The sequence below is a fragment of the Arvicanthis niloticus genome, chromosome 16 (genome assembly GCF_011762505.2).
Source record: "Arvicanthis niloticus isolate mArvNil1 chromosome 16, mArvNil1.pat.X, whole genome shotgun sequence".
Lineage (NCBI taxonomy): Eukaryota > Metazoa > Chordata > Mammalia > Rodentia > Muridae > Arvicanthis > Arvicanthis niloticus.
The window spans coordinates 14,799,608-14,822,754 of NC_047673.1; the positions used below are offsets into that span (position 1 = coordinate 14,799,608).

The 23,147-nt window shown below is 45.8% G+C and overlaps 1 protein-coding gene across 4 annotated transcripts in view; it reads right to left on the bottom strand.

Moving 5' to 3' along the window:
* Positions 1–5,996: 5,996 nt before the first annotated feature.
* The window catches only part of Ikbkb (inhibitor of nuclear factor kappa B kinase subunit beta), a 50,772-nt gene continuing 33,621 nt past the window's right edge, over positions 5,997–23,147 (bottom strand). For 2 of the 4 annotated variants that reach the window (XM_034520295.2, XM_076913904.1), the window contains 12 exons: positions 22,594–22,788; positions 21,902–22,016; positions 19,860–19,983; positions 19,146–19,297; positions 18,937–18,998; positions 17,524–17,633; positions 13,397–13,446; positions 13,201–13,300; positions 12,868–13,015; positions 10,748–10,875; positions 7,963–8,053; positions 7,005–7,170 (listed from right to left, as the gene is read on the bottom strand). In XM_034520295.2, coding sequence (XP_034376186.1) covers positions 7,144–7,170; positions 7,963–8,053; positions 10,748–10,875; positions 12,868–13,015; positions 13,201–13,300; positions 13,397–13,446; positions 17,524–17,633; positions 18,937–18,998; positions 19,146–19,297; positions 19,860–19,983; positions 21,902–22,016; positions 22,594–22,788 — 1,302 coding nt within the window. In that variant the 3' untranslated portion in view covers positions 7,005–7,143. Of the gene's footprint in view, positions 6,968–7,004; positions 7,171–7,962; positions 8,054–10,747; positions 10,876–12,867; positions 13,016–13,200; positions 13,301–13,396; positions 13,447–17,523; positions 17,634–18,936; positions 18,999–19,145; positions 19,298–19,859; positions 19,984–21,901; positions 22,017–22,593; positions 22,789–23,147 lie in introns of those variants that run through there. The other 2 variants (XM_034520294.3, XM_076913903.1) reach the window with 2 other exon arrangements.

Here is a 23,147-nt window from a genome sequence, read left to right on the forward strand (position 1 = left end):
TTATTTTTATTAGCAAGGACAAGGCACTGCTTTCAGTACTGGATGTAAGGTAGTGTGATAAGTCGAGTCTTGTGCACATGTCCATGGCATGTGATAAAGTGGCCTAAGAGCAAATCCAGAATGAGGGGAACGTGAGAGGACATGCTTAGCAGGAACAAGGCCTCAGCTCCACCACAACACTCCACAGATAAACGAAAGGAATCGAGGAAATAGGGCTGCCCTTGGGAGGGGAGAGATGGGTTGTATTTAGACAGAACAGTTGGGAAACACCTCTCATAAGGTCCCTGAGCACAGAGACATACTGAAGAGAAAGAGGGCTTGTGAGTGATCCCTGTAGACGAAGCAAGGCCCACCCCTAAAGCTGCCACTAAATGTTCTGCACCAGTGGGAACAAGTTCACTAGGACGGAGATCCGAGCACTGCAGTGTCGACTGTGGTTGGTGAAGCTAGAAAAACAATTGGTGTTCTATGCTCTCCCTGGACTTCCTGTTCTTTTCCTGCATTACACCCTCATTACTTTGTGTCACACTTTCTTGTTCTCCTTTCTAAATGTTATTCTCTACCTACTATACACCAATGCTCTATGGACTAGAATACACATGAAGGAGAACGTGTAGCTTTTTTCTTTTTGAAATTGTGGATCCTTACATAATATTATGTATTTTAAGTCCATCCATTTTCTTGAAAAAGCTGTGATTTCTTTTTTCTTTAGAGATGAATAATCTATCTATCTATCTATCTATCTATCTATCTATCTATCTATCGCTATAGCTATGTATGCCAGATGTCCATTATCTATTTATCTGTTGATAGACATCTAGGTTTGTTTCATTTCCTTGCCATAGTCAATGAAGCAGGAAAAAAAAAAAAGAGTGTGCAAACATCTGTAGGTAGGGTGTGGAAGTCTTTGGGTATATGGCCAGAAGTGAATACTGGGTCATTCAGTAATATTATTTTGATTTTTTTTGAAGAGCCTCTGAACTGATTTTCATAATGGTTGTTCATTAGTTTGCACCTCCATTAGCGGTGAATAAGGGTTCCTCTTTTCCCACATCCTTTCCAACATTTGTTATAAAATTCCTTGGTGACTGCTGTTCTGACTGGGGTGAGGTGGTATATCAAAGTCGTTTCAACGTGCATGTCCCTGATGACTAGAGATATTGGACACTTTTTTGAAATATCTATTGGCTTTGTATTTTTTAAAACTCTGTTTCTTCAGTTCACTGGGCAGTTTGTCCACTGGCAGCTTGATTTCCTTGGTAGTTAATTTCTGCACTTCTCTGTAAACCCTGTATATTAGCCCTTTGTCTGAAGTATAGCTGGTAAGGATTTTCTCCCTTCTCTAGGCTGTTGGCTTTGTTGATAGTTTCTTTTTGCTGTGTCAAAATATTTTAATTTCATGTAGCTCCATCTGTTGACGCCTGAGACTAGCTCCTATGCATTAAAACTCTGTTCAGAAAGTTCTTGCTTACCTCTTGTCACAGAGAGTAGTTCCTATATTTTCATCCAGAAGTTCCAGTGTTTTAAGTTTTAAGTTAAGGTCTTTCATCCATCCTGAATTCTTTTCTGTACGAGATCAGAGGTAAGAGCCTAATTTCCTTCTTCTGAGTGGAAAACATGGTGAACAGGCTCTTTTTGTTTTCACTGCATGTCTGTGATTAAGAAACAAAAATCAGGCCGGGCATGGTGGCATATGAGTTTATCCCAGCACTTGGGAGGCAGGGACGTAAAAAACAAGCCAAAACCAAACTAAAAACTGCTACTATTGTGGCTCAAGGGGGTGAGGGTCCATCCTAAACTATCATCCAAATATGGAGGTACTGTGCATGTGGTAGTGGTTTTGGAGACAAAAAAGATGCAAGATGGAGGGCACCACAGATTGATTCTCCGTAGTTTCAGAAAGCTGCTGAGGCCAGACAATGTGTAGCATGGCCAGAGTCTCTGCAGGGCCATTGCAGAAAGTAGTAAAGGAGAAGTCTGGGTTGTTCTGGAGACTCCAAGACATTAAGATTTCAGAGCCACGAGATGCTTGCAAAGAACAATGCATACACAGATCGGAACCAACCCAAGTGAGTAATGTCTATTCCAGGATGGAAAGCTGCAGGGGCCAAGCCATCTAAGCCTTAGAGACTCAGGCCCCAGATAACAGACAGAGCCAACAAGGATTTAGTGTTTGTCCTACTGGGGTCAGTCCTGTTTTGGTCCAACCTTTTCACATTACTCCCCTATTCTTCCGTTTTGTAATGGGAGTGCATACTCTGTACCATTATATGCTGTGAGTGTGTAATTTGCTCTTTTATTTCCCAGGGAGTCACAGTTTAAGGGATTGCTTTGAGTCCCATAGAGATTGGAATTTTGAAGTGTTAAGACCATGGGAAATTTTAAAGTTGGTCAAACTGCATTTTGCACCATGAGATGTCCATGTGTCTTGAGGGCTAGGAACCTCAATGTGGTAGTTTGAATGAGAACTGTTCCCCATAGACTCGTGTATTTTTAAGTACTTGGTCTCCAGGTGGTGTGTGTGTGTGTGTTACCTTTAGAAGGTGCAGGTTTGAAGGTTTATAGTCTTGTCCCACTTCCTGATCTCCTCCTACTCTGTTTTCCTGTGTATGGAAGAAAAATGTGATCACCCAGTGTCCTGCTCCTACCATCAGACCATGCTTCCCCGTGTTCTAGGTCCAGAGATGGGAAATCTTTAAAAAAAAAAAAACTTGGATTTATCTTTTGTGTATGGGTGTTTTACCTGCATGTACACCTACATCATGTGCTCGCCTGGTACCAGCAGAGGCTAGAAGAGGACATCTAATCCTCTGCAACTGGAGTTACAGATGGTTATGAGCTTCCATGTGGGTGCTGAGAATCGAACACAGGTCCTTTGGAAGAGTAGCCAGTGCTTTAATGGCTGAATTCATGTCCCCCACTGGACATGGGGACATGTTGTCCACACACAATCAAGATGATGAGGCGGTGGACTTTTAAACTGACATCCAGGGGAGATTTTGGTCTCACGAGTTGATGCTGCACTTAAGACTTTGGATATGTAAAAAGAGTTATGTTGGGGCTAGAGATTAGACTGGGTTGATGGTGGCCCCATAACATGTCTACATCCTAAGTTCTAGAAAGCGTGGGTGTCATATCATATACAAAATACATGATTGTATTAAAATCTTGAGACGAGAGACTTATTTATTCTAGATTTGCCAGACTGGCCCTAAATCAAATAAAAAAAACAAATTTCTTATAAATCAAGCACGGACAGATCTGAAAGAGGAGACTGCAGGAGTGACTATGAAGGGCTGGATGTGAAGGCCTTCACAGCTCATATCTGAATATGGCAGCTCTTTGGTAGTGCTGTTTCAGGAGGTAGTAGAGCTCTGGGGACAGGGTACCTAGGTTTGGGCTGAGGAACTGGAGTTTGAAGGTTACAGGTCTCACTTCTGGCCTGACTGCTCTGCGTCTTGACTGTCATGTTATGACAAACATAACCAGAACTTCCCTGCTCCTACTTCTCATTCTTGCTGGCTCAGTCACGGGCAAGTCTTTTGCCCTGATGGAACATACCTTAGCTATGAGAAAAAAATAAGTAAGTGATCCCTAAGAAAGAGACACTACCACAAGCTGAAAATTATCTGGAGCCACTGAAACAGGAAGAGGCCAGCAAAGGCTCTCTCTCCCCAAACCTTTAGGGGAAGTGCAGTCTTGAAGACATTTAGATTTCTGGATAGTAATTACTGTCCTTTTCTGGACAGTAATTTGTCTGTAGATGAAAAGAGGCAATTCTTGCCTAGTGGCTGTCTCACCACAACTGGAGTAACTCCAAAGAGAGCAAGATATTTATAATCTTTCAAAATGCCACGTGTCCTCTCTCACGTGTGTGCTTTTATAATTTTTTTGAAGATATTTATTGGCCCTTTAAGTTGGGAATCTTCACTCTCATCTATATCTACTATCCTTAGGTTTGGTCTCTTATTGTGTCCTGGATTTCCTGGATGTTTTGTGTTAAGAACTTTTTGCATTTTGTGTTTTATTTGACAGTTGTGTCAATATTTTCTATGGTATCTTCTGCACCTAAGATTCTCTCTTCTATCTCTTGTATTCTGTTGGTGATGCTTGTGTCTATGACTCCTGATTTCTTTCCTAGGTTTTCTATCTCCAAGGTAGTCTCCCTTTGTGATTTCTTTATTGTTTCTACTTCAATTTTTATGTCCTGGATGGTTTTGTTCAATTCCTTCACCTGTTTGGTTGTATTCTTTTGTAATTCTTTAAGGGATTTTTGTGTTTCCTCTTTAAGGGCTTCTACATGTTTACCTGTGTTCTCCTCAAATTCTTTGAGAGTGTTATTTATGTCCTTCTTAAAGTCCTCTATCATCATCATTGGAAGGGATTTTAAATCTGAATATTACTTTCCTAGTGATATGGGGAATTCAGGACTTTCTTGTGTGGGAGAACTAGGTTCTAATGATGCCAAGTACCCTGGGTTGCTGATGCTTATGTTCTTGTGCTTGCCTTTCGCCATCTGAATCTCCTTAGTGCTACCTGCCCTGTCTCTGATTGGAGCCTGTCTTTCCTATTAACTTGGTTGTATCAGAACTGTGTGGGGTGGGTGTTACTACTGGGGTTAGAGCTGGGGCCCAAGATCTGCTCAGTGCTCAGGCACAGACAGGAAGGAACCAGTGCTCTGGGCCAGGAGTGACTTCCTGGGTCCTAGTGGGTCCCAGTTACTTCCTGTTTGGGGTATGTGTTGCTATCTCCTTACCTAAGATACTGCCTGGGTTAGAGCTTCTGGGAGGCCTGCTTCCTCTGGGTTCTGTGAGATTGGGGGCAGAGCTGCAGCCTGGGATCTGCTTAGTGCTCGGACCCAGACCAGAAGGTAGATTTCAATTTCTTAAATTTCTGCTTTAGCTATGTCATTTGTTACATTTAGAGAGAAAAAAATTTCAATTTTTTTTTTTTTTTTTTTTGTGAGAGTCCACTAGTTGGCTTTGAACAGGCCCCCAGGGGACTTAACATCAACATCAACCCTCAGATGCCTGCATAGTCTGCCTTCTCTCTGCTTTATTTATACACAATGTCCCAGGATTTTACCTGTACTTAGAGGGGAAAAGTATCTATTTCATTGTGCTGGGTAGCTTTATGTCAACTTAACACAGGTAGAACCTTACTTGAGAAGACATCTTTATAAGATTCGGCTGTAGGGCATTTTCTTAATTAGTGATTGATGGGGACGGCCCAGCCCATTGTGGGTGGTGCTATCTCTGGGCTGGTGGTTCTGGGTTCTATAAGAAAGCAAGCCATGAGGAACAGGCCAGTCAGCAGCACCCCTCCACAGCCTCAGGGTCAGTTTCTGCCTTTAGGTTCCCGCCCTGCTTAAGTTCCTGTCCTGGCTTCCTTGGATGATAAACTGATGTGCCAAATAAACTTTTCCTCCCCAACTTGCTTTCTGACCACAGTGTTTCATCATGGCAATAGAACACTCATCTTTTGGGGAAGCAGAGGTAACCCTTGAATTTCGATCCGTCACAGTTTACAGTGCTCTAAGGACAGACTTTCCAAACTACTGCTTTGGATTAATGTCCTTTTCCTTGCATGAAGTTTTCAGCCCAGCATCCGTTCCCTTCCCAGTCTGGTCTCACCCCATCCTTTCTCGTCTTAGTTCCAACTCTGCCCTTCCCAGGATTTCTAAGCACTGAGCATACGTGAAGGGTAAGGCTCTATGGTCAGTGACGTTACTCACGGGGAACTTTACCCTGAGCTGAAGCCAGCATCTTTATTGTCAGGGCTTTCAGACAGCTTACCCGTGCGCAGTACCAATCTCTAAGAAACAATGAAAGCGTGCAGCACCTCTGAACTCATTTGACCACTGATGCTCATACTGGCTCTGCGGTGGCCACTCTGACACTTCTCTGTTCCAACTTCATTTAGTCTCTAATCAAATATACCTGCTTATGATAACCTGGGCCTGTTCTGCTTTCACACACACAATGCACGCAAACACACAAGTTTTGTGTGATGTTAAAATGGCTCATGATTTACACACAGGATTCAACTTTACAAAACTTCCCATGGTGTTGAATTTTGAGCTCAGATGTACTAGGGATGGTATACTGTTGAAACACACCTGACCTTAGGATACATATCTGAGTAATGTTACAAAAATAGAAACTATTTATAAGATGAACCAATTTAATAATGCTGCTACCTAATGTCAGAGGCAGCAATATCCACACACACCTGACAGGTACCCAGGAGTCAGAGTGTTCAGTAGGGTAGTAGTTGGCATAAGACCTTCATCTTCCTTTTTTCTCCATGACAATTGATTCCAGGTAATCTTTGGGACTCAAGATATGTAGCTGCATTTCTGTTCTGCCTGGCTCTGTAAGTCGCTCTGTGGCTTAAAGGACCAGAGACAGCAGGCAGTTCGGTATCACCAGCACTACAACTTAGTCAAAGGTCGTTTGCTGCAACGACCAGCACAAAAGGTAGAAACATTTACCAGGAGAGAAGTGAAGAGGAAGAGAGATATAGGATCATCAAACTTCTGATTAAATGTCTAAGAGAGCTGGATCCAGATGACGCCCCAGCTGTAAGGTGAGAAGGGATGGGCAGGGCTCCCTCTCTCCAGAAGTTCAAAGGGGACAGGCAGGCTGCTGTCTGGAAACACTCAAGATAGACATTTGTCATTTCTTTGTGGGGCTTTCTTTGAATAGCAGCTATGAAGCGTTGTTGCTGCAAGTGCTTGTGACTGGCATTGTGCTTCTGTGGTAGAGGATGTCCAGTGTGTAGACAGGGCCAGCCTAGGCTGCTGCGGGCAAGCATCACAGCTGCTGGGAGTGAGATTTCCACCTGGAGACACCAGAACATCATCACATGGAGAGCCACGGGCCAGTTCATGGGCACCTCAGTCACAGGCTTGCTCCAGGCTACACCTGTCTTCATCGTCCATCCGTAACCAGCTCCAGTCTAGAGTCTGAAAGTCAACAGGCACATTAAATACTCAGTGGCGGGGGCCACCGTTCCTCTTCAGGAGGCAAGCAACACAATCTAGAAGTACGTTTAAGCCTTATCAGCGTCAGTCCTGGTACTATGGGGCACCTTTGAGCCAAGTGAGTTATAGATTCACATGTGCGGCAGGTTTCCTTTGGACTAGCTGAAGCTCCTGGGACTCTGTGCCTGCGGAATGTGGACGGTCATTTTAGTGCGACCTGTAGCATAGAGCACGCATTTACATACTCACTGCAGATAGGAGGGAATCAGCTCAGTTATCCGTTTCCATGCCAACCAGAGAAGGCTGTCCTTTTCTCTGGCTAAAGTGCAAGCAAGTAGCAAGATGGAAGACAGCACCAGGAGGGGAGTGAGAAGCAGCAGGAGTTAGAGAGGCTCACCGAAGAAAGACAGGTGAGCAGGTTAGCGAGGACGGCAACTGAATGGGGTTTCTTCTGACTCCCCAAAGTTAGACGTGAGAGTAGTTAGTAGATGCTTGCATTATCAGGAAAAGGCCATTTAGACACCGACAACTGTTTAAGCTCTGTCTGAAAGTGCCTGGATCACAACTAGATTTTCTTCAAGTCAGTTTCTCTGACATTGCTACTGCTTGTGGCTAAACTGAGTCCTTGAGCCACATGCTGTGTGACAGGTTTCTCTTTTGTCACAAAGCCCAGCACAGTGCTCAACACATACAGATGTTCTACAATAGTCCCACAGATAGGGAAGGGGCTTCTGGTACCGATGCCCCCTTGTCAGGATTAAGTCTCATAAGGATTAAGATAATAAATGCACAAGGTATTCCTAAGCATGAGGTAATTATGAAAACCTGAAAAATGCAGAGACAATCATGAGTCTCTGCTGAGCCAAGGCTGATGCCAAACTGCTTTTCCTGGTTTGCTGCAGAAAGGAAGAGAATGGACAAGCTGGGCTCCCCGCAGGCTGGGCTCCCCTCAGGCTGGGCTCCCCGCAGGCTGTTACCGTGAAGCTCTGGTCTTGCTCCTTCACAGTGTCTTGCAGTGCACTTTCTAGCCGGGAGCAGAGGGCGTGGGCTTCGGCCACCAGTTCTTCACTGAATGATCAGATTACCAGAACAAGGTCATCAGGATCTTACCAGAGCTAATAGAATGCTTTAAAATATGCTAAAGAACTCTTCATACTGTTCTAAAACCAACACAGGAGTTACTCATGTCTTAAAGCACCGCATCACTGACTGGTGATTTCAAGTATCTAGCTCAAATCCCATGAGGGATAACATTGCTGAAAATATGGAACAGTAAACAGATCTTACATAATAAAAGCCTTTAAAAAAAGGATTTATCTTTATTTTATGTGTATGTGTGTTTGTCTGCATGTCTGTCTGTGCACCATGTACATGCAGTGCCCATGGATGAGACGGAGGGCACTAGATCCCTGGAACTGGGGTCAGAGCCCCTCGTGAATTACCACGAGGACTGGGAGCTGGACTCAGGTTCTCTGCCCCAGCAGCCAAGGCAATGCTCTCAGCTGCAGCGCTGTCTTAGCTCCAGGCTTTCCTTTTGATTTACATATAACCGAATTTCCATCCAAAGTGCCAGTGTCTAAAAATGCTCCATCACCTGCTTTCTAAAGTTGTTTGTTTGTTTGTTGGCAGTGCCCAGAATTGAGCACAGGCTAGGCAAGTGCTCTACCCCTGAGATATAGCTCCAAATCACAGTTTTTAAAATGAAAAAAAAAAAAAAATAGATGAAGAAATGTATGAGCTTCCATGGTACACACTCCTGGGAATGTACTACTTCTAAATTGAACAATCAGTTTTCTATTGTGGATTGTCTATGACATGGGGCAAGCCAAACCAAACTATGTGTCCTTTTCCAACCAGAGTCTTGTGAAACAGAGAGATAAGACATTCACTCTACCCATGCTCATAGGCTAACCTTTCTGAACTCGGGGCTATCACTGGAGGAAAAGTACTAGTGCCTCAGATTTCCCTTCTCCTTCAAATGTGACATTCTGTGTGGGGGATAACCGAGAGCACGTCCACAAGGCTCCTGGCCAGGCTAAAGGCTCACTATGAGCTCCAGAGAGCACAGAGAGATTCACGACCTGGTGTCTGGCCTCTAGAAGCTTGCAAGAGATGGAAGGGGTAATTAAGACAGAAACGTATAATTAAACACTAAAGACTATACACTCCCTAGGATCAAAAACCGGATTTTTAAAAACCATCTTTATTGTTATGTAATTTATGTTAGAAATCTTGGCTGTTTGCACTGTAACAAATACATGGCTTCAGTATATACACAGTTGTATAGTCATCACTATGTCTAATTACAGAACTTCTCATCATCTCCCCAAACAGACCTGGTACCCATTCCCAGTCAGCTCATCCCTCCCACACTCACTGCAGGCCATCACCCACCTCCTTTCTATTCCTAGAGACTTACCATCAGGAACTGCTTCAAGCATCTGTACTGTAGGGGGCCCAGTATGCAGAAGACATGAGCAAAGTCAGCGGAGCTGAACAGAGCCGACCCCAAGATGGGGCCGTTAGTGCGTGTGAAGGACAGGGAGCAGTGTGCCTTACAGGTAGAAACCACCAGAACGAATCTGAGGAGGGAGCGTCTGTCTTGTCAGAAAGCAAGTTTTTGTATTTCAGTGTGACACAGAACCAGTCAAAGAGCTGCTGGGTATCATCTCACTTCAGAGGGTCCACAGTGGGACCCAGCAACTGTATTGTTACTGCTGCTGCTACTTCAGGTTGGACCAGCCTAAAGTAAGCCATTTGTAAGACACAACAGACTAACCCGAGAACCACACTGATGTGTTCATAAACACTTAAAAGTTTAGACATGAGCTAGACAGGAGAACAAACCTGCTGTTACTGGCCAAACAACTTGGTCAGATTGTCACTCTAAGTAAACAGAAGACTTGGCTAGAAGTTAAAGAGTCAGGAAGCAAAAGAGAAGCTAAAAGCCTTGCCAGGAAGAGCTACAGTATCTGTCGGGAGAGAGGAAAGACCTGAGAGAGGGCTTCATGGGTGAGGGCACTCGTGCCACGCCTGGTGACTTCATGCCCCAGGACCCACATGGTGGAAGAAGGGAACCAGTTTCCATCCGTTGTCCTCTGACCTGTACCATGGCAACCCTCTCACACGGCAGGTGAACAAGGATGGAAGGAGGCACCTGATAGGAAGAGCAGCCCAGCCGCTAACAAGATCCTTGGTCCCCAGCCTTCCTAATGCTGGGACCTTTTAATACAGTTCCTCGTGCTGTGGTGACCCCCAGCCATAACATTATGTTCGTTGCTACTTCATAAGTGTAATGTTGCTATTGTTGTGAATCATAATATAAATATCTGATATGAAGGATATCTAATAATGATCACCGTAGGGGTCGTGACCCACAGGTTGAGAACTATTGCTCTAGCTGGAGGTCCCTGGGAGAGAGAGAGAGAGCCAGGGGCTCAGGTGTGACAACAAGGGCACATCCTCAAGTGGGTTTTGAAGAATAACTACCATCCCTGTACAGCAGGACTAACAATTTCAGTGTTCTCACTAGGCAACTGGTAATCCAACTCTTGGATAGGGAAACTAGTTGGCACATGACAAGAGACGGTTGGAGCGGAATGAACAAAACCATGTCTGTGTCCACAGATCCTGGTGAACATAAAACGAGATGCGCAGACAAGACCCTAGGGTGGAAGTGATTGGTGACAAGCACGCACATCCAGTCCCAGTCTCCCCATGTGCCCTTGAACCTGGCATTTGGCACTGTCAGGCAGAGCTTACCTTTTCTTGTCTGAGTCAGGTAAACTGTCACAGGCACTGGACGGCTGGGACATTAGCTGACCAGGGTGACTAAGTCGAGACGCATTCATGCTGTCTGGGCTTCCACTCACGGGACCTCGGACTTTGCTCTGAATGATGATAATAGAATGTCAAGCATATTGTAGAGTCAGCAGGCTACAGACATGGCTCAGTGGTTCCGAGGGCAGACTGCTCTTGCAGAGAACCTAAGTGTGGGTTCCCAGCAGCCCACAGTGGATGGCTCACAAATGCCTGTAACTCCAGCTCCTGGGAGATCCAGTGCCTCTGGCCCTCTCAGACACCTTGCACTCATGTACACATATCCGCCTGTAGACACATGCACATACACACAATTAAAAATGAAATGAGTCTAAAGGAGAGGAGGGTGTTTTCACTCTTTTTCCAAGTAGGAACCACGATACACACAGAGATTATAATGGCTGCACTACTGTGGGGTAGCTAAGACAGAGCGCTGAGGTGTCTGAATGACTAGGGTTGCTACAGCTGGCCTCCTCCAGCTAGAGGCCCAGGCAGTGGCTACTGGCCACCTCCACATTCATACAGCCAGGGACCAAACCCTGCAGCCGGTTCCTTAGCACCTCTACCCACTTCTCCCATTGAGCTTCTAGCCTCTCCTTGGCTGGGTTGCCTCATACACTCTTCACTACCATTGATCCTCTCTTCAAACTGCACGGCCCTAATCTCAGCCCTCAGGCTGGGGGTCCCTTTCTGCCTCCACCCCTCCTCCCACTCTGGCTAACTGCCAAGGTCCACCTTCAACAAGCCTTTTAAGTAAGCAGTTTTGTACTGTTCTTCACCACCTGTGGGGAGAGCCAGACACCTGCTTCCTCTGTTCCCTGAATTCACAGGCCACCACACCACAGAGTTTTACACTTCTTTAGCAGGCTAGAGTGCTCTCTCTCAAGTCCTCGTCTGCACCCTCACTGGATTTCAGTGGATGCCAGACCCAGCTCCCCATGTACCACGGCTCTCACACTGCTGAACACTCATGAGTGCAGGTGACAGAACAAGCCAGCAAGGGTTATCTCGATTCCTCCTTTCCCTCCTTTCTTACAGGAAGAGATATCCCCGAGCTCCCATCCCCAAGGAAATCCACCAGTGATGTTCTGGATTCTGACTTCCCTGAGTTCTCTAGAGTGAGCACAAGCATGAACTTGAGTCCCTCAAGCCACTGTCTCCGCCCGTTTGGCCCATGGAGATGTTCCAGCCTTGGAATCTTTACAAAGCACCACTTTTGTTCCCTGCTTCTGTAATAAGCCGTCTCCTTTTCTTGCTCTTTTTGAGTTTATTTTGTTATCTGAGGCAGGTCTTATTATGTAGTCCAAGCTAGCCTTGAACTTCCTGATCCAGAATCCCAAGTGCTGGGATCACAGGTGTGTGCCACCATGCCTCCTCCTCATCTGCCCACTAATACCTTGAAAGGTGTCACAACATCACATAGGCTGGCCTAAACTTAACATCCTCCAGTCTCTGCAAATGCTAGGTTTATAAGTGTGCAGCCTTCTGCTTAGCTGTGTGTATGAGTGTGTGTGAGTGTGTGAGTGTGTGTGAGTGTGTGAGTGTGTATGTGTGTATGTGTGTGAGTGTGTGTGTGTGTGTGTGTGTGTGTGTGAGTGTGTGTGTTGCTAGGATCTGAATCCAAAGCCTTATACATGGGGCAAACATCTTTCTGCTGAGATGCATCTCTAGCCTGAATATCTTAAAAAGAGACATTCAGATGAGACACAGATGTCAACTGAAGACACAGATACAGATGAGGTGGCCTGAGCCACTGAAGCTGGAGAGGGCAGTGGGGGTGGGAGTGGCTTTGCCCTGGATCCATCAGAGGGGATACCATTTTGTTGACAAGTGGATTTTTAACTTCTGGCCTCTGGAGCTCTGAAAGGACAGAGTCTGCTGTCTGGAGCTACTTGTAGCTACATGGGTAAGGAAGAAACCCTCGCATGAGCCCCCCCCCCCTTCAGGAAGCCTCCCTGCCCACTCCATGTCACAGGTCAGCGATGACAGAGCAGCCACAGCTGAGGGCCTGCCTGTGCCCCCTCGGAGGGCAGTGGTGGCACACGGGGGAGGAAGTCACTCACACAGGCGATCTTCAGGAGGTTCCAGAGCTCCTTCTGCCGCTTCTCCTGCAGACGGACCACGGTCTTCTCATCCTCGTTCATAAGGCTCACCACCTCTTCGACTTTGGGCAGCAGCTCCAGTGCCTTCTGCTTACAAACCACGGTCTTACTGTAAGGAACGAAAGAGCCACACTCCCAAGAGCTCTGGGCCGGCACAGCATGGCTCCCAGTGATAATTCTTCACTGCGCAGTTCTTCACTGCGCAGGCAAATCAGAGCCGATCAGGGCATCCATCTGCCCCTGGGCTTTGCTTGATTCTGCATCCTGTCCTGAAGGGGCAGAGTGAGCACCTACCTGAGCTGTGAGTAAATCACCCGCACTTTCTTCTCAAAGCTTTGGATCGCCTGAAGCAGCAGCCGGACCATCTCCTGGCTGTCACCGTCTGTCCTCTGGTCTGCAGAGGAGAGTGGCATAGTTCTTCCTACTGGCCTCCAGGGGAGACCAGTGTCTCAAAGACAAGACAAATCAGGCTGGGGTCAGGAGCACATACCTCTCGGCTTCTCCCTGAGTCTTCTATAGAGCTCCCTCGCTTGTTCCTCTCTGGAAGAGAGAAGGCCATAGTCAAGGCGCACAAGAACATTTAAAGCACCAGCCTGCTGATTCTTGTCAGCCGATCACTGCTTTTTAGACCACTGGTCATATGTTCTAAATGGGAAAAAAAAAACTGCTAGTTTTGGTAATAGTTATAAAACCCAAATGCCACAAACAAAAACAGACTTAAAGATTATTCTCCTCCTTTGCTTAGCTACAAGAGTGATTCAAGGAACCATTTCTGGACCTGACCAAGAAAATACTTGACCTCAAAAAACATAATTCAAAGCTAGACATGAACGTCTATTTCTTCCTCAGAGGCGGGCTGGCACCAGCCTCAGAAGGAAGCTCTAATTAATTTTGGTTGCACACACTCAGGAAGCTGAGGTAGGGGGATTCCTGTGAATTTGAGGCAAGTCTTGACTCCCTTCCAAGTAGCAGGTCTGTCAATACTATATAGTGAGACACTGTTTTGAAACAAAGAACCCTGCACACACAGACATCCATATACACATGCACACAAAGTGAAGTCTCATTTGGAAACTTGAGAGTAAAGGGTTAATATGTAAGATACAATGGAGAACAAATAATGCTTTGTTTTCAGATTTCTCACCCTAAGAATTCTAGTAAGAGCATCAGGGGATACTAACCACTTCAGGTGATAGGGCCCTTAACCTGACCCAACAGGCCCGGAGCCCTCTGTCAGCATATGGAGGTGCATGTTAGGGTCCCCAGGCAGGACAGATCTGCTTGGATGCCTTGACTCCTCTTGAATACAATGCCAAACTCCTGGACTCAGCAGGCTCCCCCCTCAGTTCTACTTCCTGTTCTGGGAGCCACACTAGAGGGCTGGGCTGGACGAGCAGGAACATCTGCTGCCACAGAAAAGGTATGTGAGTGTGTGTGAGTGTGTGTATGTGAGAGAGTGTGTGTGTGCATGTATGTGAGCATGTGTATTTTGCAGCCTTTAAAAGTTATCAGCTGGCAGTCTGGGCCAGAGCACTGAGCAGATCTTGGGTGGCAGCTCTGTCCCCAACCCCCAAGAACCCAGAGGAAGCAGGGATCCCAGGCGCTCGAACTCAGGCAGTATCTTAGGTAAGCAGTCAGCAGGGCCCGCCCTAAACAGGGAGTAACTGGGAACCAAAAGGACCCAGGAAGTCACTCCAGGCCCGGAACACTGGTTCCTTTCAGTCTGGGCCAGAGCACTGAGCAGATCTTGGGTGGCAGCTCTGTCCCCAACCTCCAAGAACCCAGAGGAAGCAGGGATCCCAGGCGCTCGAACTTGGACAGTGTCTTAGAAACTAGTTCTCAGATCTGAGGCCTGGATCAGACCTCTGCCAGGTCTGCCGTTGTGTCGACCCCGGATTGCACCTGAGACATACTGGAAGGTCCACTCAATCCAGAGCCACAGAGGAACAAATGAACTCAGAGCTTCAGACAATGTATCCTGAGATATTCTAGAGGAGACACTGCACCCAGAACAGCAGACACCTAGCTGGACTACTACCTTGGAGGCAACATATCCTGAGGCATCCTAGAGGTACCACTATAATCAGTACAGCTGGAAAAGATCACAGAGACATCTGGACCCTAGGAGATCAGACACAAGCTAGATAACTAGAAAGACAGGCTTCAGTCAGAGACAGCAAGTACAGGCAGCACTAGAGTTAACCAGATGGCAAAAGGCAAGAGCAAGAACATAAGCAACAGAAACCAAAATTACATGGCATCATCAGAACCCAGCTCCCCCATCAGAGCAAGCCCTGAACACCCCATCACACCAGAAAAGCAGGAATCAGAATTAAAATCACTTCTCATGATGATGATAGAAGGCTTTAAGAAAGACATAAATAACGCTCTCAAAGAACTTAAGGAGAGCACTGGTAGACAGATAGAAACCCTTAAAGAGGAAACACAAAAATCCCTTAAGGAATTGCAAGAAAATGCGATCAAATGGGAAAAGGAATTAAACAGAACCATGCAGGATCTAAAAATGGAAGTAGAAACAATAAAGAAATCACAAAGGGACAATACCCTGGAGATAGAAAACCTAAAAAAAAGATCAGGAGTCATAGACACAAGTATCACCAACAGAATACAAGAGATGGAAGAGAGAATCTCATGTGCAGAAGATACCATGGAAAACATTGACACAACTGTCAAAGAAAATGCAAAATACAAAAAGCTACTAACCCAAAGTATACAAGAAATCCAAGACACAATGAGAAGGCTAAACCTAAGGATAATAGGTATAGATGAGGGGGAAGACTCCCAACTAAAAGGACCAGTAAATATCCTCAACAAAATTATAGAGGAAAACTTCCCTAACCTAAAGAAAGAGATGTCCATAAATATACAAGAAGCTTACAGAACTCCAAATAGTTTAGACCAGAAAAGAAATACTTCCCGCCATATAATAGTCAAAACATCAAATGTACAAAACAAAGAAAAAATACTAAAAGCAGTAACAGGGGGGATTAGCTAGGACTTACTGCATAGCCATAACCTACTGGTAGAAATCTGTATAATTATTATCAAGATGAAGTTATAATTTCTTAAATGGTACAAAATTTACTTTGATCTCAAATTTAAGGTTTTCATTGGTACGAGCCTCTTATTAATATAAAAATGAGATGAATATTGATACACTCATGGGCATTGTGCCTGTATAACACATTTAGGAATACAATGCCTAGACCCAGCCCTTTTTTAACTTTTTTAGCTGATTTGGGATGGTTAACCTATGAGTTAAGGGACTATAGCAAATTCATATTTTTGAGTTTATTGTTAGGGTGTTTTCCATATTTTACTTAGAAATAGCTGAGAGGAGTTAACGGAAAACAGTCCAGGTTACCTTACATGGATAGTTGGTTTTCAAAATATCAGAAGTCCATAGAACTGATGCTACAAATATTTATATATTAATGTTCATATTGATTAGAGACCTGTCTGCTCCTGACAGCTTCCTGTCGTGGATTCTAAGAAGAAATTGAGCATCCTTGGAGTTACTCCAGTTGTGTGGTAACAGCCACTAGGCAAGAATTGCCTCTCTCCATCTACAGACAAATTACTGTCCAGAAAAGGACACACATGCAGAATAGTCGACTGATTATATCTGCCTAGACAGAGTAATCAGTCCTTAATAATCCTGCATCACCAAGGTCTGTCAGATGATTCTGGGCCAGAAGGCTGAAGATTTGATGCTCCAACGTTCAGTAGTATAGGGGCTTTTCAGGTGTTCAGAGGTCTCTATAAATTGGCTAAGTTTTAGAAGCTATGCTTTGTGCTTCCCATAATTTCAGTTAACTCAGTCATTCTGGATTTCTGATGGGGTTGAAAACTTATAGCTATTTACCGTAAGAGAAAAGATTTGAGTGGATGGTCGTCAGCTGACATTCATCCTAAAGCCAGGTTCAGAACTAAATGTTTTAGTTAGGATAGATGACAGAGGTGCTGGTTAGTCAACAAAATGATGGACTGGGTATTAGGACTATCTTGTACCTCACTGGTACAAATTGGCATAATTATGCTCTAATTGTATTTTGAGAGAAAAGTTTCATTTTAACAGGAAGGGTGATGTGTAGGAGGAGCTAAGGTAGGAGGAGTACTGAGAGGAAGAAAAGGAGTAAGAAGAGGAGGAGAAGAAGGATAGGAGAAGGTAGGTGATGAAAGAGAGAAAGAGGAGGGAGACAGGGAGGCAGATATTCATGTATCTCCACCAGTCAAAGATAGTTGTTATATCTAGGTTGGTCAGTGGGTTACACCTCTGATTGAACAATTCCAAACTTATAACGCTTATGATTAACATTATTTAAAAAAAATGTATAAATGCAAAAAGGAAAAGGGGGCATGGGATAGGGGTTTTCTAAGGGGGGGGGGAATGGGGAAAGGGGATGGCATCTGAAGTGTAAATAAAATATCTAATAAAAAAAAAATAAAAATTAAAAAAAAAAAAAGTTATCAGCTGGTTCCTAGAGAATGTGCCAAGATGATTCACTAGGAGATACACCCATAGAACCTCCTGAAACTCTACAGGGTGTCAGGGTGCTCTGGGGGACAGTGTCATCCCTCCCCAGTTGTACTCACAGGTCATCCAGGGTGCCCCCCTGCTTCCGACCCATTGGGCTCCTCTGTAGGTCCACAATGTCAGTCTGCAGTGCCATCATCCGCTCTACTAGATGCTTCACGTCGCTCTCCTGATGGAAAAACTATGCTCATGCCAACTGGTGGACAAAGGGCACCCTGAGAGGACGGATGTGCTGGGCAGGCCGGGGAGACCCTCAGCTGACTGGTTCAGGAATAAGATGCTCCAAACTTGGATTGCATGGCTACCACTTTCTAGCTGTGAGACCCTCAGAAGTTCCTTAACTGTGAGCCACAGTTTCCTCTTCTAGAAACAAACTGCAGTCTTAAAACCAATAGGGTAAGCTCAGTAGCTGGCAGTGAAGATGGCCAATGCATATTACTTTGTCTTCTCTTACTGTGCCTACCCAAAGCAGGTGCTAAAGCTGACTGTCAGATTGGTGAGGAAGACACATACTTCTTCAGAATTAGACAAAAGGAACTATATAGAGGACAATCACCTTTGAATAAGAGGAATTACTGTGCCTGTGTACATAAGCTCATGCCTGTGTTTGCTGGCATCTGTATACCACCGTGCCTATGTGTGTGTTTCAGGAGTGGAGTGTCTGGTTCTGTATTTCTGAGGCAAGTCTTTCTTGTTGGTTCTGACACATTGTGTACTTCAGAGTAGTTGGCTTGTGAGCTCTCAGCCATTCTCTTGTCTCTGCCTTCCATCTTGTGGTAGGAGCGCTGAAATTACAGGTGCATGCTGTTACTGGCTTTTTAAACCGTGGGTTCTGGACCTCAGATTCTAGTCATCAGGCTTACAGCAGCATGCACCTTCACCCACTGAGCCTTTGGCTGGCCTCATGTCCGTATACCTTTAGGTAAGTGTTTAGCTATTAGGTCTCATTTAATGTAGTTAGATACTAAGGCCCTGTCCAGTGCACAGGAAGTAGGGCAGGAGAAGCCTGGCAGGCATCTTGGATCTGGGCATGATGCCCTAAGTTCCACTTACTTCTCTATCCTTGTGAAGAGGCTATCCTTGTGAAAGGGCACCTAAGGTATACTATCCTGACACTTCTGCTTAAACCCTTTCTTCCTTACAGATTTTATATTTCAACAAATTTAGGAGGAGACCTTTGTGGGGAGGGAGTGGAAGGCCTTGGATTTCCCAAGAACCTGACACTTGGCTTCTCTCCTAAATCTGGAGCAACTCTGCCTAGCCCTCAGTCTGGTCACAGTAGGGCTCTCTCGTCTTATGACTCTGTCCGGCCAGCAAGTCTGGTTATGGTCAGAGGATGTGTTGAGGAAATGCTCAGATTTGACACAGAAGCTCAAACCAGTATTGGATAAGGGTGTGGAAGACGGTACAAGTGCAAAGCCCTCGGGTGAGCCTCCTACCCGCCCACAAAGAGCCCTCCGTGAGCCTCCTACCCGGCCACACTGCTCCACGGCCTGCTCCATTTCCCGCCAGGCCAGCAGTAGTTTATCTGATGCTGGAAGAAAAATGGAAAAGAAAAAAAAAAAGAAACATCATAAAACTCAAACAAAAGTTAAAAACTGAACTTTAAGAGGGCAAAGAAACTTCAGGAAGAAAGAGGCCGGAAGAGAGAAGTGGCTTCCAGCAGGCAGGGTGCACTCACTGATCCCAAACTCAGTCTGCTCTTTGTACTTCTCCAGGTCGATCTGGATGCTGGTTTTAAAGAAGTCTAACTTGGCCTTGAGCTGCTGGGCCATGGAGGCCATGGCATTCTTCATCTTGGAGAGGCAGCTGTTATTCCGAAGGAGATTCATCCTGCAAGGACGGTAGGAAACAGAAACAGAACCTTGGGACACAACAGCATCTAAGTACACTTCCTGTGTAGTAACCAACGTTTTGCCAAGGGAGCCTCGGCTATAACCACTCGCAGCCACCACCGTTAACAAAACAGCCTCCTGGAAATGTAAGGACAGCTTCCTAGTCTGCGCCAACACGTAAAAGTCTCTATCAAAGTTGGAATTAGCTAAATTTCTATACCTAGGCGCCACACATCCGTCCTAACTGGGGAATCCATCAGCAAGTCCCAGTTAACCAGTGTTGTTAACCCAAGGCCCTCTAAGTTTCTCCACACTCCAAATTCCACGCAGCTGAGCTGCCAAGACCCAAGTTCGGCACCGCTGCCCCATTCTCTAACCCCTGGCCTTGGCCAGCCCGAGAGCCTCCCAGCAGCCAGCCCACCCAACCACTCCCTGTGGTCCAAACCAGTCTCTTCCTGTCCCTGAGAGTTGCTTCTGGATCCCTGCCTCAGCCACCTCTCTAGAGTCAAGGCCAACAAGCAATTCTAAATGCATTAGGTAAAGCCAGCCTGGCACAGTACATGGCAGCTCGCTGTCCCTGCTGCAGCCGGTTACAGTCTTCCTTCAGCGTCTGGATGCTGTGCCAGACTTGGCCCCACACTTTCCTCAGCTGGAAGAAGGAGAGGTTCCGCTTGGGCTCCTGAACTGGAAACAAACAGCTGTCAGAGAGGAGCTCGGCTACGGGGAACCACATCCTGCCCCACAGCACTGATAGTATTTTTACAAGTTATATAATTGCTATACTGTTACATAATTTTACAGGTATTGTGGTTCGTTACTAGTTTAAACATTTCGGTGGTCCATTGATTTCATGGTGATATACACCTGCAATCCCAGCACTTGGGTGGCTGAGGCAGGAGGTTGGCTGCTAGACTGAGGCATATAGTCAGTTACATAGTCAGTTCAAGGCCAGCTCGTGCTGTGCACCACTTGGAGAAAGAACCACGAGCACACACACCCATATGTTTCAACAGAAGCTCTTATTGTCAGCACAGTTAAGGTTGTATATACTGAGGACTTGGGTTGTTTTTTTTTTTTTTTTAAATGCAGAAATATAAGAATGTGTTTTGTTTTAATCCTAGGTGTGGGATACGGGGCTGCTTCAGACTGTCACAGCAGCTAACTATGACTTGCCTCAGGATCTAGCAGGGGTGTGATTTCTGCCAGATGCAGATAGTTTTTTCCTGAGTGTGTGACATTTAGAAGCAGGGGGACTTTTCAGAGGACATATAAATGCTAGAGCCCCAGTTGCGGGGGCCAAGGGGGAGCTGTTGGCTGTTGGTGGTTGGTTGCTGTTGGCTGAGGTTTGTCAAATTGTCATGTGCGAGAAGACAAAATGAAGAAATTAAATACCCTGATGGGGAAGATCAAACTTGTCCCAAGGAAAGCGACAACTCTAACCACCAGGAAGTAGTCCACAATGTCATTGCCCCCTGTCCCCTCTCTCCTTTTTTCTCTCCTACCTAGTGTCAGGGGGTTGGAAGGGTGGAAGAAGAAAGAACCCACGAAGTAGCCAAAAGTCCAGTAACAGTTGTATAAAATTTTCATGAAATATGAAACTACACCATCGGGTGGGATGGCTCAGTGGGTAAGGCTCTTGCCACACAAGCCTAGTGACCAGAGTTCAATCCTTGGGACCCACATGAAGTAGGAGGAGAGAACTTATTCCAAAGTTCTCCTCTGACTCTACGTGTGCACACCTCTACTGTGGCACATACGACCCCCAACAATGACAGATGAGTTAATTCAGCAAATACTTTAACACGCAGCATTAGCCTGAAGCACTAAAGATATTTAAATAATCTAGAAGCCTGGGAGCTCTTTGAGGCGTTAGCTCCTTGATCTGTTTACTCCAAGTGGGCGTCTGTGAGAAGGGGCCGAGGACAGGGATCGGTCAGTAAGACGCTCACCTAACAGACATGCATGGGAGCAGGGTGCAGCCCTTCAACGTGAGGAAGACGAAGTGAGCGACTTGGGAAGGAGGGACACATACAACAGTGCATGTCTGTGTTGTTCTCTCGTTGAGGGGTGACCCAAGCACTGGACAGCAGCAGTTCTGCTGAAGGCAAGCCTCCTGGCTGGGGACTGGAGCCCAAGTATTTACTTTTCATTGTATTTTTTTTTGGGGGGGGAGAGGGGCAGGTATCTTTTGAAGCTTTGTGTTCTGTTTTTGTATTGTGTACATATGTCAATATGACTTTTGTTTTGAAGCAGAGACTCATGTAGCCCAGGCTGGTCTTCTGAACAATCCTCATGTAGCCCAGGCTGGTCCTCTGAACAATCTGTGTGGCTGAGCTTCTGACTCTCCTGCCTTTACCTCCCAATGCATATTAGTTATTGAAATTTAATGCAGCCTCAAAAACTGAATCACAGAAGTAAGTGGTATGTCTTAACCTCTGCCCGCTCCTCTAGTGAGAGGCACTTAACCAATACCTTTGCCTGGACTATTCTCTGCACATTCCAAGAAAAGGAGGCTTTATACACTCAGAACAAAAAAACAGGGTTTCCTCCAACTTTATCCTAAACACCACAACCGATGGGTTCTAATAAACAACGCACTTACGGATGCAGCTGACACTTTCCGGTTGGGGCCGAGGGGTGATCTGAGTCTCATAGTTGACTTTACTGTTGTCAAAGAGAAACACAAGATCCATGTCGAGTGTGAGGCCCTCATTTGTCTGCAAAGAAAACAATGTGGTCTGGAGATTCCACCCTTCCTTTCCAGCCACATGGTCTTAAAGCAGTTCTGCCTGCACATGGAGGATGGCGCCTCAGCCTGAAGCACAGGTGACTCGGCCTACTTTCTCTCCTGCCCTTTGTATCTGAACCTGCCCTTAACTTACATCATGTTCTAGTTTACTCCGCTTGCTTCTCCTGTGACTGAACACATCACACTTCCCTGTGCAAAGGCTGTGTCTCATATGTGGGTGTGGCCTCCATACCTACTCCACACTTTGGGGCAGACACCACATCACACATTGATGGGCTCAGTACCGCTGCCTAGCATAGCTGTGTAGCATAAATAGCTCTGGCGGACTAGAACAAAACATGATTTTGACAATGGAAACACAAGAAAGTATTCATGGTCTGGAAGTGAAAAACTGAGTATGGAATGATTCCTGTCTTCTAGAGAGCTGCCTGGGATTCCTGACCCACCAAGCAGTGTGTACTCGGTGTCATGGACTGATCACAGTCTCCTAGGAGACCAAGTCAGAGAGAAACAGGGCAAGCAGGGTGCAGGAAGTCAGAACTCACCTTGCTGTCTGAGATGCACTGAGTAGCAGGCTTGTCAGGAAGCAGCACCAGCCCTGCCTCTTGCAGCAGCTCCTGGTCTGTCTCCAGGATCCCTGTGTCTTCCCGGATTCTGGTTTTTAAGCTCTGCAGACTCTCATCCTCCGTCACAGGGTATGTGTGAATGGTGCCTGTGACCATGTTCAAGACATGAACCAGCTGCAACACAACCCAGATGTTACTGGAAAGAAACTGTCTTAACATTTACTTACATTGTGTTTGTATGTTGTAGTGATTTGAATGTGTTTGGCCCAGGGAGTGGCACTACTTGGAGGTGTGGCCTTGTTAAGTAGGTGTGTCACTGTGGGCGTGGGCTTTAAGACCCTCATCCTAGCGCCTGGAAGACAGTAGTCTCCTGTTTGCCTTTGGATGAAGATGTGGAACTCTTAACTCCTCCCGCCCCATGCCTGGACACTGCCATGCTTCCATCTTGATGATGATGGACTGAACCTCTGAACCTGTAAGCCAGCCCCAGTTAAATGTTGTCCTTTATAAGAGTTGCCTTGGTCATGGTGTCT